Below are 17,472 nucleotides of genomic sequence, written 5' to 3' on the forward strand. Positions count from 1 at the left end.
TTTGCGCACACACAGAAGCATCATTTGTATTTCTTTTTTGTCCTTCTTGATCTTTTTTCTGGCCCCACCAGACCATTTCCCTTTCTGTCCTTTTCCCCTTCCTCCTCCCCCCATGAATGTACAGGCCATGAGAAGGAGAAAGCTGAGAAAGTCCCAAATTTTCTCTTCTAAATTTCAATTGTGTAAGTCAGTCACAACAGCTGGAGGAAGCAGAGCAGATACCAGTGCAATTTGGGTAAACTGTCTCATTATGCATTTTAATTTGTTATTTTGATCATCATGGCAAAGCAGCTGCAGCTGAAATTTGTGACACACACTTTGGGCATTTTGTTTGCTAAGTGTGAAATTGCATAACTGCCAAAGGAAAGGAACCTGTGGCTAGCTTATGCAGATACTGTAAAAGTGTTAATATCAAACTCAAGAAAAAATTGACCCAATCTTCTGCTAGCAATACTTTGTGTGAAAATGTGTTTCCTTGACAAACAGTCTTACTGTATTTTATAAGTGCTGTTCTCTAATAGTAGACACTAACTATTATTATGTTTTCACCTAGAGCTGTTTATACCCTGTGGCACTAAGGGCTCAATTCTGTGCTGGTATTCTCCATCTACTCCAGGAAAATATTTGAAAAAAATTAAATTAAATTATATATTATTTCTTAGCTTGCTCTTAGTCACATTAAAGAACAACTTCCAGGTTATTTGGGCTCAGCTGGAATGAAATGTACTGCTTTCTAGTAATAAAGGTCTGCCTCTTGTAACAAGTCTTTATACAGGGGGACTTTGGTTTTATGGGAATCAGATCTAGCTTACGTTCCATGAGCTTCCGATGTGACCTTTGGCAAATCACTTAACATCTCTGTGCCTCTGTCACTCGCTCTCTGTAAAATGATGGCAATAGCCAAGATTTTTTTAAAATAAGAGCCTATGTTTTTATATCCATATTTAGGCACCTGAATAATGGACTTGATTTTCACCAGTGCCGAGCACCCAGCAGCTCTCATTAGCTCAGTGTTTCTACTTCTCAGAAGCATTGTCAAGCTTATTTCTTTAATATCTCTAAAATATTTTGAGTTCCTTTCACGGTAGATGGAGTAAAAAAGGCTTGAAAACATGGCACAAGTATAACATGAATGCTCAAAAGCCAGTAGACAAAGAAAAAGAACATCTCTCCCCTGCCCATTTTTTTTTAAACTTCACATTTTTTTACAGCTTGCCTCATGCTTTTGACTGCTTGCTTGGGGTTGGCAATGCTGCATATTGTTGAAATACATCATCTAATCCAAAATATTTCAGATAAAAAAATGGATATTTCAGGACACAGAGATATGTTCATGATAAAAACAGGTATATTTTTAAAAAGGAATTAGACATTTAAATCATAAAGCTAAAAAACACAAAACTTGTTTCTTTGCACTTACTTGTCTTTCATCTTTTACTTAGAGTATAAGCTTTTTGGAGCAGAGAGAGTCTACTTTTCTGTGTGTTTGTGACCCTGATCCATGACTGGGGCCCTGAGGCGCTGCTGCAGCACAAGTAATAAATAATTATAGTAAGTTGGCCCCTGTCCTAACAAGAGTTCAAAGATCAACAGTCTCTAACAGAAACTGGATTTAAACTGGAGACATTGAACAATCTCATTATCCTCCAACCTGCTGTACACAACTGGAGCTGGGTGAATAGCTGATTTTTTAAAAATTGTGACTCCACATCAGGGAGGAATTGAAGCCTGATCTACCACATCCCAGATAAGTCCCTGACCACTTTCTCTGCCCCTCCAGTTTTTGGGCCAAAACTATTTGACCAATTTGTGTCAAATTCAGGGATCATTCTGGGTCAACCAAAACTACATTTTTAATGCAAACAAACTGTTCGTCCAAAAACATTTGCCCAGCTCTATACACAGCTCAAGTGTACCACACTTCACGAAAACATCTGCAAATAGCAAACCTTTGGACCTTTATCTAGGTTATGAAATATCTGCATATCAGCCAGACGTATTTGATCAAATAAAAAACCTGGAGCAACTTTCCCCCAAAAGGATATCAAACAAATAGCAGCATATAACATGCACTATTCAAGACAACAGCAAACTTTGTATCCACAATTTCACAGTTGAATTTTGATTTGGAAGGATTTTCACCATGCATTATTAAAAAAAAAAAATTCTGCCTTGGCCAACAAAGAAAATGTGTCTTTTATAATGGTGGTGGTCATTGTAATCTGCCTCTTTGAGTCCTAGCACTGGTGACATCTGAAGAGCAAAACATTTTAAAAAGACAAAGTTTTTTCTAAGTAACACTTTGTAAAGTTACTGCTTCAATTCACTAGAGATAACGATTTCTACTGTATGTATTCACATTGATCCCTCCACTTATTCATGGTCAAGTTCTTCTGTAAAAACATCCTTACCTGGCATAGTTCAAAAAAATAAAAATCTGCTGTAAGTAAATATTATTTCAGGAAATGTGCTTGCTGAACTAATGAAGTAGCTCCGTTGCTATGTCTACACTTGGAACTAAGGATGTGATTCCTAGGTCAAGTAGAATCGAGTTTATAGCCTGGGTTTCATCAAGCAGTGTCTGTACCCCTAAAGACTTAGGGCATGTTCAGGGGTGAAAGTAACTTAAAGGACTTACTGGTACTCCAGAGTTCTTAGGAGGGGGTCGGGCCTCAACCAGAAGAGGCATGGCCTCTACTGGAAGAGGCATAGCCTTTAAATCCCCAGGCACTTTGTCAGGATTTAAAGGGCCCAGGGCTGGGGCTGTGGTAGCAGAGGCTGGGAGCCCCAGACACTTTAAGTCACCATCAGAGGGCTCCCCAGCCTCTGGCGGAGCTTTAAAGGGCCCGGGGCTCCAGTGCAGTAGCAGCAGCCGGGAGCCCCTGGCCCTTTAAATCACTGCTGGAGCCCCACCGTTGCTACCTCAGGGCTCCAGCAGCAGGGTTTGGGTGGCAATTTAAAGGGCCTCAGAGGGTAGTGGCAGTGGGAGTCCCGAGCCCTTTCAATCAGCACCTGAGCTGCACTGCCAGAGCCCTGGAGTAGCAGCGGCAACCAGGCACTTGGGCAGTGATTTAAAGGGCCTAGGGCTCCCAGCTGTTGCTACTGCACTGAAGCCCTGGGCCCTTTAAAGCTCCACCTGCTGCAGGAGCCTTGGGGTAGTGGTGGCGATGCTTCGGCGGCAAGTTAAAGGGCCTGGGGCAGTAGTGGCGGCTGAGCCCCTGGCCCTTTATATCACTGCCTGAGCCCTGCCGCTGCTAGCCCAGGGCTCCGGCAGGCTCTGGGTAAAATTTAAATAGCAAATAGAAGGTAAGGTGGCGGAAGACGCTCTCCTGCTGACATAGCACTGTGTGCATGAGTGCTTATGCCGGTGTAACTTATGTCACTCAGAGAGTAGTTTATTCACACTCTGAGAGACATACGTTATGATGACATAAGCTGTTGTATAGACATGGCCTTAGTGTCAGTTCAGCCCTGACCCATCCCAGTTGCAGCCCCAAGGCTGTCTGTCCATATTTATTAGAGAATTTAGCAACAAAAATGTTCCTGTTGCTAAATTCATGAAGAACTGCATATATATCACAGATATATAATAATATGACCCATAAAAATGTTTATAAAAATATAGCAGAAAAGAAACAAAAACCACAACCCCAACAAAGGTGAACTCTACTACTAGGTTATGTGTAGAAATTGATTAGAGAATGGAATGAATCAGAATGGGAGAGCTCATAAGGAATGTAATGCACTTTCTTAACACAAAGCAAATGAAATATCTTCGAGCAATTCAAATTAATACACTATATGTGTATAATTTGGCATCTAGAAAGTCAGGGGTAGTCAAACAAATTCCCTCATTTACACAAAAAGGTGGTGGAAAGTGTTGAATTTCTCCTTCTATACAAAGAAGTTCAAACACCTCAAATCCAGTAACAAAGGAAACAGCAGCATACTTATGAAGCTGCCCTCACAGAAATGACTCAGAATACTATAGAGCAAACTACAAAATCAAGGTTGAATTTTTACCTCAATTACACAAGTATAGCTTCCTTTCACTTCAATGCCTGTGTGTCTGAGAACAAGAAATACCAGGACAAAAATCATATACACATGTACAACCCTAACCTCATCTTTGGAAGGATATATTTTACTGAGAAGCTCTTATTTCAAAAGCATATATTCTGTTGTTACTACCTAGCCTTCAGAGTTAAAGTGGTCTCACATGTGTGTGAGAACACATGTATGGTGGTTGAATGCTGGAATGGAAAGGCAGTTTGTTGCAGTGATAAGCAATCTGTGAGTAGATTTGAGTGTTATGATGTTTTGGTGGTATGAATGTCAACTGAGGGTTGGTCTGAATGTTAATGGTGCTGTTACTGGTGATTTCCTTGTGTTTAATGATCATGTTAATAATAGAAAATTAACTTGAACAACTTGGGTATGTCTAGATAGACAGTCAGGATAGACAGACATGCAGTAAGTCTGCTTGGGTTAGTGCACTAAACATTGCAATGTGGATGTTATGCCATGGGCAGCAGCTTCGGATATCTACTGAGTATAGACCTAGGGGGCTAGGCGGGCTTGCACTTGGGTAGCTAGCCTATGCTGCTGCTTGTGCCACAATACCCAGGCTGTGAGACCCTCTCCCATCTGCTGTATAGTCTTACCCTAAGATAAGACATTTTTCTGTGTGAATTTAATTGGGCTTCTTCAAAGTGTCTGTAGGGGAGCAGTGTTATGCTGAGGTGCATATGGAGGGTTGTTGGGAAGCTGATACCATTATGTGGGTGAAGGCTTAGTGCTGGTTTCAGGGAGAGCAGGGGCTACCTGAGGCTTTCATGCCTTTTCCAGTGGAGGAGTCACAAATGTGGGACTGTCTGGTAATATTTTTATCAGCTGTATATATGACTGTATACAAATCCACTTTGTAGTGTGCCAGATCCCTACGGTGGCCCAGGTGGGAGGGAGCTGATTTTCTTCCTGGGCAAGGTAGATAAGAGCTAGATGTTTGGAGCACATGTGCTGTCTGGGTTGAGGCCAGATGCATTCACAAGAACTGGCTGGAACCAACCCATATGAATGAAGGGCCCAAGACAGACAATGGACGAACCAACAATTGGGGCATTAACACTGAAATGACTGGGCAGTCTGGACACAGCATGGCTGAGTTTGGAGAAAAAGGAATGAGGGGTGCCCAGACTGTGTTTTAAGTGTGCTTCTGAAAACACTCAGGGGACAGAGAGAGAGAGAAAGGATCTCTGGCAGGGACACAGAGAGAGAGAGGGACAGAGAGAATAAAGATGGACTCAGAGAATTATGGCATGGTGAAGCTATTGAGTTTCCAATATGAACAGTCTTCAACTTGGCTTTTCCTTGCTGACCTAAGGACTTTCTCATGCTTTGTTCCAGTGAACTAATAAATAACACTTTGCTTTGAAAGGCTGTTTTGCCTCACTGTAAATGCTTATTGGGTTGCATTGCTCCCTAATAAGTTAAAGTGTCCCCAGTGGTCTGAACTAAAGTGGACTCGCTATAGAAGCTCACAATGGGAAACAGAGGTTCTTCTTCGAATAGATGCAGTCGTGTATTCCATGTCAGTATATGTGCACCCCATGTACCAGAGCTGAAGAACTTTGCTTAGCAGTACCCATAAGGATGGTGCTCATAATCTGCGGCCATAACTCCTCTTCTTTCCATATAAGGGTGGCACCACCCTAACCCACCTCAGTTCCTTCTCACCTCCCACAGCTAGAATTGGAGCTTTTTATGGTGTCTTCACCTTGCAATTTTGCTCTCAGTTTTCTGAGAACTTTTTCTTGTACATAGTAATAGCAGTACCTTAGCTTTAGTTTGTGTTAGTTTAGTGTTAGTAGAGTAGCTGGCTGCCCTGTGTGATGCCCTCACCAAGGTTCAAGCATTGTCTGTCATGTAAGGGGACCATCCCCAACAGCAACCACTTACACAGGGTGCTCGGTGCGTCTCAGTGAGAGACACATTAAAGAGAGGTACTCCATCTCTGAGTCATTCACAGAGAGAATTCAGGGGACAAGAGACTTGCAGTTGAAGCAGCACCTTTTGAAGCAAGCTAATGAGGCCCTGGTTGTCTTCAGATCCAGCAACTGATTCCACTCTGCACATGGGCTCTGGCATCTCCCCCAAAACAAAAAGAGGTATTTCTCCTTCCTCTGGTGTGGCAAGATCCCATAAAATGAGTTAGGACCATCAAGGGCTTAGGAACACTCCTTTTCCTCTCCTAAGAGGAGTGCTGATCAGCACCATAATCCCTCTGGCATGCAGGATGGAGCAGGTCCATTCAACTGTTCCCAGTAGTGTGCTGTGAGTAGTGAGGGCCCGTGCCGTCAACTCCAGTTCCAGCCGTTTGATGTACATTAAGTCCAGTACCGACAGTGTCAGCAACCGCACTGACTGTCTCCATGCCAAAACCACCAGAATCAGAGATCTCCTAGACTACGACCGGGGGACTGGGTGGATCCCCAGGTGCTCGGTCAGTGCACGGGGTTCTCCACCCTTCAGACCTCCCCTGCCCGTATTCCAGGAGGTGAGGGCAGTCATACCGCCCATTGCTTACCCTCAGCTCTCTGGACTTTTCTATTGGGCCCTGCCCTGCAGTTCGCCACTCCAGGCCAGTGGGGGCTGCAGGAAGCGGCACGGGCTGAGGGATGTGATGGCCACCCTTTCCACAGACCCCATTGGCCTGGAGTGGCTAACTGCAGCCAGTGGGAACTGTGATCTGCCGAACTTGCGGACGCGGCAGATAAACAAACCGGCCCAGCCCGCCAGGGGCTTTCCCTCAACAAGCGGCAGACCGGCTTTGGGAACTACTGACCTAGGCAACAACTCTACACACTCGTGCTCCACACATTTCACTTCCTCACCCTCATGTGCCACTCCGATACCAAGTGGCAGACCTCTTACCATGTGTGAGGGGTGCGGGACCGTGGTGGGCCAGCCTGTACTCCACCTTAGTTCCACAGCCTGCCGGGCTAGCGGTTGTCAGCTCCTTTACAGAGCCATAAGCTTGCGCATGCACCTGGTGCGATTCACCATCCCCAATTCTGACCATCCTGCAGGTTATTCTTAAACTGAAATCAGATTGTGCCAAACTCATTCCTATTGCTCTGGCATGACCAAGACAATGTTGGTTCTCCAACCTCCTCACATTGTTGGCTCGGCCTCCCATATGCCTTCTTCTTCATTCTGACCTCCTGATTCAACACCACAGCCAGCTTTTGCAGTAATTTCCCTGCACTTCAAGGCCTGGATGCTGCATGGCTAGATGATGAGGAACGATGTTTGGAAGCAATCCCAGAGGTCTTGTTTAACAGTATGAAGCCTTCCATCAGGATGGCCTATTCATCCAGATGAAAGTGATTCTTGGCATGGTCGTTACCCCAAGGAATTCAACCAATGCTGACTTGTATCCAGGAGTACTTGGTCCTTGGAGTACATGTTATACTTTAACTCTTCTGGTCTTGAACTTAGTTTATTGAGAGTCCTCCTGGCTGTTTTGGCATCTAATCCTCCTATCCATGGGAAGACAGTGTTTTCAAGCCCCATGGCAGTGAGGTTGTTGAAATGAGTCACTTGTATCTACTCAACAGTTAAAAAGCCAGTTCCTTTGTGAGACTTTAATACTGTTTTAGTGGCTCTTATGGGGCCTTTGTTTGAGCCTTTGGCAACTTTTTTCTCCTTTCTGTGGCAGAAAACTGCCTTTCTTGTGACAATAACGTCTGCAAGGACAGTGTGTGAGTTGCAGGCTTTGATGGCAGAACCTCCTTTCACGCAATTTTCCAGAGACAAAGTAACCTGAGGCCACACCCTATGTTTTTATCTTAGGTAGTTTCCCTGTTTCACTTCATCCAAGTTATGTATCTACCAGTATTCTTCCGTAAGCCACATTCGACCCCAGAGGAGCAGTGTCTTCACATATTGGGTGTCAGATGGTGTCTAGCTTTTTATTTGATTAGAATTAAACCTTTCGATTTCTTACCTTATCTGTTTGTTTCGTATGCAGATTGGATGAAGTCTCAAGTGGTCTCCTCACAGTTTCCAGATAGATAACTTTCGATATCATGAGAACATATGAAGTAGCCCAGGCTATGCCTACTCAAGGGATACAAGTATCTTCCACAAGAGCTCAGATGACATCAATGGCATTTTGAAATGATGTTCCTATATTAGACAGGTTCAGGGCAGTCACTTGGTTCTTGTGTATACTTTTGCAAACCATTATGCCATTACTGCTGCCTCCAGATCAGATGCAAACTTTGGGAAGGCAATCCTGCAGTCCTTCTTTAAATAGACTCCGAGCCCCACCTCCTGCGAGTACTGCTTGAGAGTAAATGGTAGTCTATCTGTAACTGTTGTTCTTTGAGGTGTGATGCAGATGTGTATTCCATGGCCTGCCCTCCGTCCCCCTCCATCTGTATCAGAGTCTGTATTCCTGGTATTCTCTGCGGAGGAAGTGAGGGGGGTGAGGCAGCACCTCTTTCATATGACCAGGGGAGGGGCTGCAGATACAAGGTGTGAGCGCCACCCTCATGGGTACTGCAAGGCAAAGTTCTTCAGCTCTGGAGCATGGTGTGAGCACACACCCACATGGAATACATATCTGTTCACATTTTGAGGAACCACAGTTACAAGTAAGTAACCATTTTTTGCTGGCACCTGAAGGGTCTGGTACACTAAAGGGGTTACTCTCAGAGGACTGGATTCCAGGGGACCTGGGTTACTCTCAGGGGACTTTGGGGTAGGGACCATCTTTTTTGTTCTGTGTTTGTACAACACCTTAGCACAGTGCAATCCTGTTTCATGACTAGGGCTTCTACTTGCTGCTGCAATACAAAATAATTGGTATTAATAATAGTATAAGCCCTGCAAATCCATGCCAGGATGGATCTAGCATGCCTATCTGTGGGGGAATTCTGGTGCTACAGCCATAGCCTTATTCTTTATTCTAGTTGTTGATTCCATAGAGAAAAGGGTATGTAGTAATCCCTACATCAAATGAGAGTTTACTAGCCAGATGTCTTTGTAGAACAAAGAGATTGTTAATTACTGGGAGATTAATTTGATCCTTGTGGCTAGCCCTCTGACAAAATGAGATTTTATACCAGCTGAGAGAGGCAGAAAGAGTCCTCTTCCTTTTAATATCCAGCCTTATACAATTTATCAACTTTATGGATTACAAGACTAACAGCTCTTATGTCTATCAGCATATTATATTGACAGTTCCACAGGCACAGGATCTGATATGTTTTATTTTTTTATGATGATCTGGAAATCACTAGTTAGACGGCACTGCTGTCCTTCCAGCAATACAACGATGTTCCAGAATTACACCAGAATGCCACTGCCATGAAATGAAACATTGTGAAACAATCGCAGACTTTGCTCAGCTCAGTGCTTTGCCCAACACACCTGCTACGCTAAGAAGCAGAGAAGCTGTTAAATTAAAATTATTATGAAGTATTTGGAAAAGTAAGACTAGCCAAAGCCAGAAAATTCAAATGGAATATAGCATCTCACGTTCCATCCTTCACTTACGCAATTGCAAGACAGTGGTTGCAAGCTGTGGCTGGGGTTTCAGTTTTAACATTGAATGCCCTTAATTTTGCTTGTTTGTGTTACAAACAGGATGCTGCTTACTTAGTTTCCACATCGTTTCTTTTTTTGCAAACATATGTATTTACTTGAGCTACCCTAAATAAAGGCTTTTATTATTCAGGACACTCTATTTAATATTTGTCTGGCTAAATCCTTGAACTGGCACCAGGCTATGGTGCCTAACAATGATGGAATTGGCTGCAGATTTCTTTTCAATGTCATTCTGCACAAAAGCTCCATGAAAGACAGATGTGTAATCAGACAGCATGACCTCCTCAAATTCCCCACATGAATATTTTTATTGAAATTCTTTCTCATTGCTATTTTGATAGCTATGTAAATTTTCATTTTTCTTGACCTCTGTTTTCCAGCTATATCTTTACGTCAAATGATTTGTAATACTATGGGCCAGAGCCTCAGCTAGAGTCAATCAGCATAACTCCGTTGTGTGATCTTAAACAACCTACAATTCTCACATATCACTAATTAATAGAATCCTTAGCTTTTCTCTTCTTTATGCCTCCCCCAATCCATCTTGCCAGTTAAACACTCAAAATCGCCTGAAGCAACACTTAGCACAGAACCATCTACCTTTCCCAGTACGCTTAAATAAGTACCACAGTAAATAGAGGCATATCCCTGCTCAGAGCAATGGTCTGTACAAAGACACATATAGAAGAATTGTGATTTATTTAAATCTGAGAATATTTTACGAAGCAAAGCCACCAGTGTGCCTTTCAGAATAATGTTGGAAACACAGACAATGGTGGTTGCATCCATTTTGCAACTTGACAGCTCTGTAAGTCTGTGGATATCTGCCGTGGGAGTCAGGGAGTTCTCTGAAGATTTTAAAGGTGCTGCTACTTATTGTCTGCACAAGCAAGCCAGTCCCAGGCTTGAAACATCCTCTCCCTTTGCTGAGTTCTAAGCAACATTCAGAGGTCCCTCCATCCTAATATCCTTCACTCACCTGATCTTGGTTATTGAGTGTTAGTGCCGTCTAAGTGAACTGGAAGCCTCCAGGCTCTGTCAGATTGTCACTGAATAAGTTCTTAAGGGTAATGTATCTTGTACTGTGAAGAATGATGTAAGATAGGAGATGCTGGAAAGAATCTTAAGGTTACTTACTTTCTTTTAAATCCAGGCTGTATATTATAACTTCATTCTGTGGCTCTTTTTGCACTGGCACAGGTCTGTCTGAAAGACTAATCTTATCTTAAAAAGCCAAATGTAATGTAGTTAGCACATTTAGAGTGAGACGCCAGTTATCTCTCCCCTCATCCTATTTCCTAATGATTTCCATGGGGGGCTTAATGAACATATTATGTAACCCTGCATATAAATAATGACAGCCAGTTACTGGATTAACAAAGCTTGCTTGGAGCTCAATGAAGCTCTTTTTACTGAGATTAACTTTACCTTGAAATGTGGAAAATACAAAAAAAAAAAAGTCTCCTTGACTGGCACTTAAAGGATGAGCAGTTTAAAAAATTGTTTCAGTGATGCAATGTTGTGAAATAAAAGCTGGCAGTTTGTATGTGTTTTTTCCAGCAAGAGCAGGAGATGAGTTGTGACTCTCTGAGAGGCAGTTTATTCTCTGGTCTGGCAGTTTATTCTCTGGTCTGGGGCAGTTCAGCTATGTGTTGCTAACTCTGGGCAGAATGAAAAGTTACAATCTTGTCTAGAGACAAGGTGAATGAGGTAATATCTTCTACTGGACCAACTTTTGTTAGTGAGAGAGACACACTTTCAAGCTTACACAGAGCTCTTCTTCAGGTTTTCTTCAGAACAGAAGAAGAGCTCTGTGTAAGTTTGAAAGCTTGTCTCTCAAATACCCCGGGACCAACATGGCTACAACAATACTGCAAACAATTGGGCTCTGTGCTATTTGAGCAAAGTATTAGTCATTTCTTGGTAGACTTCTTTGCGGTTGAACATTCTGGGGTTCCCCAATACATCTGCGTTTAAACCACATCTGCATCAGTTCACATTTGCTTTCTGTGAAACAAAAAAACAAACAAAAAATATAAAAAAAATCAGACAATACTTTAAGAAAAGAAAAATTAAACTATGTTACATCAGTTCATATCACTTACTCCCTTTATACAACAAAATGAGACATTTAGCAACTAATTTAGAATTAAAGACATATTTGATTCTCATTTGCCAAGGCAATGGGTCACCCAAAGATGACATTGCCACATTTCCTAAACAATTGCAATTCAGTTTCATTTGTGTAATTATTAGGAGTGCTATTGCAGTAGCTCCTAGAGGCCTCAATCAGGAAATGGGGGACTTATTGTGCCGGTCATTCTACATCCATCTAATGGAAAGACTCTGCCTCAAACAGCTTGCAATCTATGTATGTGACTACAGACAACAAGCAGATGGAAGGGCTCAAAGTAACAATAAGATGATTATAATTAGCATAGTAAATGGTAGTCATGGAACATCAGCTGCCTGCCTATGGTCAGTATTTTGTAGGCATCATGGCAGAAGTGCATTGTAATGAGAGATTTGAAGGTAATGCAATGACTTGTGGCTATTTATGGTGCACTCTTGTGCAGACGGGTGGCATGAGAATAAACAGAGAAGTGTTTTAAGATGTCTATGATTCATTTTAATAAAGAATATGAAGTGACTGAAATTGTTCCAAATAGGTGTGGAACATTGCAAGAAATTTTTTTGTGCTATTTCTGTATTTTGTGGTTTCTGTACACTAATGCTGTAAATGTAAAGGTTGAGATTAATGACTAATTTTATGTGGTTTGATTTTGATGTTCACAAGGGGTTTTGGTACTCTAGTCATCAGCTGTTGTTTCTTTAAATTGCAGGTGAATCTATTTGGAAAGCTTTTTTCTTCACTCCAAACTTTGATCCAGAAGGCTCCAACGGTTGCTATCATTCCCATGTGTGCTATTGCTATGGAAGTCTTGTCACACACCATAACCCACCGTTACTCTTTGATCTCTCCAGAGACCCCGGAGAGAAAAATCCACTAACACCAGAGACTGAACATCATTTCTATGAAATCCTTGATATCATTCAACAAGCAGTAAACAACCATACCAAATCATTGCACGTAGTCTCCAACCAGTTATCATGGGGGAATATCCTTTGGAAGCCCTGGCTTCAATTATGTTGCTCATCCATCTTTCTGTCTTGTTACTGTGACCATGAATCAGAGGAAAAACTAAGCTTGCCCACGGCATGACACCTTTGAAACACACACATGCTTTTTGGATAACAAATCTGCAATTTTACCTACAATAATTGGAACAAGCGGTATTGGTAGGTTGTTTTGTTTGAACCACTACAACACCTAACCTTTACAATCCCACTGTGGCTCCTAGGACTCTATCATAGGTGTATAGCATCTGCTGGAATCCCAAATCCTACTATATAGGGTAAACCATCTTTTAAATACACCATTGCCAAATATTTTGGGGGGAGGGAAAACCAATCCTGGACCCTCCATTCCTGAGGAAAGAGTAGCATAATCCTTTCTCATGCAATGTCTGTATGAAGCCATATGCCATATTCGCAGATGGTCATGCTGTAGTCACTCTACAGAGCGTACTATTTCTTAAGACCTCTGACTCCAGCTGTGTTCACAAGCTTTGAAGGTATGTAACTACAGCTTCCAGCTGTAACTGTCAAACATCGCTCCTGCCCCCACTGGTAACTAACATCTACTGTTACGAGAGTATTGCAGGAAGGGAAAAACACAAAAAAGATACTACCATGATGAGGACCATAGAAGTACCTAGCTAGATGGACAAACAGACACAGAAACGAACAGATAAAGAAAGGATTTGTAGCCACATTCATGACACGCAATCAGTGCTGCTATAAGACAAAAAATAGATGACTGACTGTACAGTACAACTTATAGATGACTACACAGTAACAGCTGCCCATATTTAACATGACTAACAGATGATGTCATTTGCATTCTCCAGTTTCGGGGGCGGGGGCAGATGGGCATACTGAGCTGCTGACAAGTGGGAAGGCAGAAAAGCAGGAAAAGGAGTGTGTCATATAAAGCCTTTTACAGCCACTAATCATGTGGAGAGGTCCAACTTGACCCAGTCAACTGGATCCATCCTACTTTGCCAACAAAGTCCATAACAACAAACATCCCAAAACAGGGTCCAAACACCGAATGGCCAGTTCTGCCCAATCCATATGTCCAAACTCCAAACACAGGTTGTGCTATGAGGGTCTCTCTCAGTGGCTATTGTGCAAACCAGCTGTTTCACTGATGGGAGAGAACTGTATTTTTTTAAAAAACAGTCTTGCTTCAAATGTTTGAAATTATTACTTTGAAACCCCCCTACAAAGTCTGCTGTTTTCTGAGAAGTCTGTACAAAGTAAATCAGATTTACCCAAGGCTGAATGTATATACTCTGTATTTTTAATAAGGCCTGGGCAAATCTTTAGCACTTATGGGCTAATTTCAGTACCAGAGTTTACTCTGTATCTTGTTCACTCACATTTTATTTTCATTCTGCAGCAAAGCAAATTATTATTTTTGGCAGGTATTATGAACAGGAAAACATATCAGCAATATAAACTAAAATTATGTGATGCCTAATAATATGAGACTTTCACCCTGTCACAGAAACATAGTGAATTCTTGTCCATCCAACAACATAATGCATTAAGGCAGGCATCGGCAACCTTCGGCACGCGGCCTGTCAAGGTAATCCACTGATGGGCCACAAGACATTTTGTTTACATTGACCGTCCACAGGCGCGGCCTCCCACAGCTCCCAATGGGCTTGATTCACGGTTCCAGACCAATGGGAGCTGTGGGAAGGTGCAGGGATGTGCTGGCTGCCGCTTCCCCCAGCTCCCATTGACCGGGAATGGCGAACTGCAGCCACTGGGAACTGCGGGGGGCCGTGCCTGTGGACAGTCAACATAAACAAAATATCTCATTGCCCGCCAGTCAATTACCCTGATGGGCCACGTGCCAAAAGTTGCCGACCCCTGCATTAAGACAAAGGTTCTCAAACGTAGGGTTGCGAGCTGTCAGTCCCTGTACGGTTGGGCTCCCGCTGTCAATCTCATGCCTGGCTGCCAGCCGAAGCCCATGCATGCAGACAGCGCCCCCATCAGCAGCAGCACAGAATTAAGGATGGCAATGCGGCACTAAGTCTTCTGTGAAAAGTTTCTTCACACCCCCCCAGCACTAAACAGTAACTATTTAAAAAAAAACTTTTCTGCTTATAACAGTAATTTGATAAAAATATGTTTTAGTCTTAATTTAAAAGCGGTGAGAAAAGGCAGATTAATTTTAAACAATAGGGTAATAAATTTAGCATTGAAAGTGTGTTTTTAATTTATAAGGGGGGCGGTCGCACTCAGAGACTTGCTGTGTGAAAGGGGTCACCAGCACAAAAAGTGTGAGAATCACTGCATTAGGGGGTGTTTGATGATATTAGTGAGTCCCTAACACAATATGATTTTTGCTGACATTAACACTCAAAAACAGTATTGAGCTAATATTAAAGTTGTGATGATGTTTTTTCGAGCTGTCTGTCATGGTAATATATGACTTGATTTAGAGTCTAGCCCTCTGCCTATTATAACCTAGTGTTTTATTTGCCTTTTTTATGAAACTCATGCAATGAAGCTCAAGGTTTCACAGATTTATCCATGGCATCCATACATTTTTTCCTGGTAAGTATGGTGTCATATTTCCCATATTCCCTATTTTGGATGATTCATTGCAGATTCATCATTGTACATTTTTCTAAAGGTTATGCCATGCATGGCATCCATAGGTTGACAATAACATAGCTAGATCCTGTGTATTGTGACAAGTCAGGTCAAATAACCCCTGGATAACCCATATGGGCTATTTATATTACAGCTGAAAAGCCATGAGATGGCCATTCAGCTTGGTTTCCTATCTGTTTTATTAAATCACAGCAAATACATGATAAATTGAGCAACAAAGAAATCTGTTTATGCTTGTTGTACTGCAAGTACTTTTCTGCTGTCATCTATGTGAACTTTTCAAGCATGAATGTATGCAACATTATACGTTCTCATACATTTCTTGCTTACTATGCAGTACGTATTCAGCTGAGCTATTTTACATTGTTGAACCCATCTTTGTCCTTACAATTCCCTAGTTGTGACCTCAATAAAGCTCTCAGTGGATACTCTTAAGAACATCCATATCTTCTTTCTTTACTCCAGCAGCTGCCAGCTTGCTATCTTTTTTTCTGCATGATGCTGGTTCGACTGTTCTTTTTTTGATGCAGATAGCAGTATATGTTCTCTGATTCAAGAGAAGTAATTACCAAGAGAGGTAATTACCAAGAGTGGTAATTCCTCCACCCATCTCTTTGATCTCTTTCCGCAACTGAATTAGGCCTGTCCAATACCCCCATTTTCTTTGGAATCATCCAGGTCTTTCTGATCTCCATGGCTAGGAGCTTTACACGCCTCAAATTCTTCCTCGCTCCTTTCCATGTCAGTCTCCATATCTGTTCCAATCACCACAGTAAAAAGAAATCTTTTTGAATAGATGCATTTTTCTGAGCTCTACAACTCTAATCCTCTACTTATTAGTTAAGGTCTAACAAGAATGCTTGAGTTAACTGTATATTATAACATCAAAGACATTTAAAAAAGCATGGACAGTTGAAGTTATTTCTTGTTTGTGCCACATTTCATATTTACGAAAATCTGATGTAACACAACATTTAATTTTTTGACACTGAAAATAAAATCTGCAATCTAATTTTATAATTGTTACTTCAATAAAATTGTATTAAGTATAACACTATATTTTTCAGCAGTTATAGTGGATGCTATTTTTTTTCAGTGCTTAATAAAGTAATCCCCCCCACATAACAAATGTATTGTGCCTTTCGGTGACATATTTCGGATCCTGATAATTAAAACAGTCTTGTATGTATGCAGAATAAAGAGTGAAGCACAATGTACCATCTTGTACAGTAGCATCATCTGCACTAATAAAGCAAAGTTTGTTTTTCACAGTGGTTTGATGGTGGCTCATGAATAAATTCTATTATTTATTAATGAGAAATGTGCAAGAAAAGCTTGCTCCTGCGCTTTGAGATGGTCTCTTCCACCCCTATCTTTTAATTATCCTAGCTGTACAAACGTGTTAACATGGTACAGGGTAGCAGCCTAGGTCAATTTAAATGTTTGCTTGGCTTCAGAGGAAAGATGGTCTACTAGTTAGTGCACTATCTAACTACCCCTGGACTTCAGATTTGTGAGTAGTACCATTACTTAAAGCTTTGCACATGTGAGATCAGGGTCTAAAAGACAGAGAGATGGCTTAAAAAGAGAGGAATTGGCAGACTCAGAGAAAGGTATTAATTAGATTTTTTAAGTACATTTAATCCTAATTTCTTCTTCTTTTTATGAGCAAGGGGGAGCAAGTGGAGAGATTTGAATAATAGTTCCAAAGTTGAACATAGTAACACAGGAAAAGAGAAATTAAGAGGTAAAATGCACATTGATGAAATTATGCAGATAATTAATAATATAATTAATAATATATCATTATGATTGAAAGTGCACAGACATGTTGAACCTCTGCATAATTAAATAAAGGTGGCAATTTGAATATGAATCTTTTCAGCCTTGCAATAGTTTCAAAAGGAACCTTCCAGCACATGCATTTACACTGTAAACTAAAGCCCTGCATGTCAGAATACAATAACATTAATTATCCAAAGAAAAGGATTTGCAATGAAAATTTGGTTTTGCATTCAGAATTTTTATATTTTATTAGTTCCAGATTAACTAAACGTAAGGCAATTAAACATTTTCCTTGGATGCTTTCAAAGCCATGTT

The 17,472-nt window shown here is 41.5% G+C and overlaps 1 protein-coding gene across 5 annotated transcripts in view; it reads left to right on the forward strand.

The window, feature by feature from the left end:
- The window catches only part of STS (steroid sulfatase), a 182,845-nt gene extending 168,433 nt beyond the window's left edge, over positions 1-14,412 (forward strand). For all 5 annotated transcript variants that reach the window (XM_030572287.1, XM_030572271.1, XM_030572280.1 and 2 more), the window contains one exon: positions 12,459-14,412. In XM_030572287.1, coding sequence (XP_030428147.1) covers positions 12,459-12,838 — 380 coding nt within the window. In that variant the 3' untranslated portion in view covers positions 12,839-14,412. The remainder of the gene's footprint in view (positions 1-12,458) is intronic.
- The last annotated feature ends 3,060 nt before the right edge of the window (positions 14,413-17,472 follow it).

The sequence above is a fragment of the Gopherus evgoodei genome, chromosome 1, assembly GCF_007399415.2.
Source record: "Gopherus evgoodei ecotype Sinaloan lineage chromosome 1, rGopEvg1_v1.p, whole genome shotgun sequence".
NCBI classification, from domain to species: domain Eukaryota; kingdom Metazoa; phylum Chordata; order Testudines; family Testudinidae; genus Gopherus; species Gopherus evgoodei.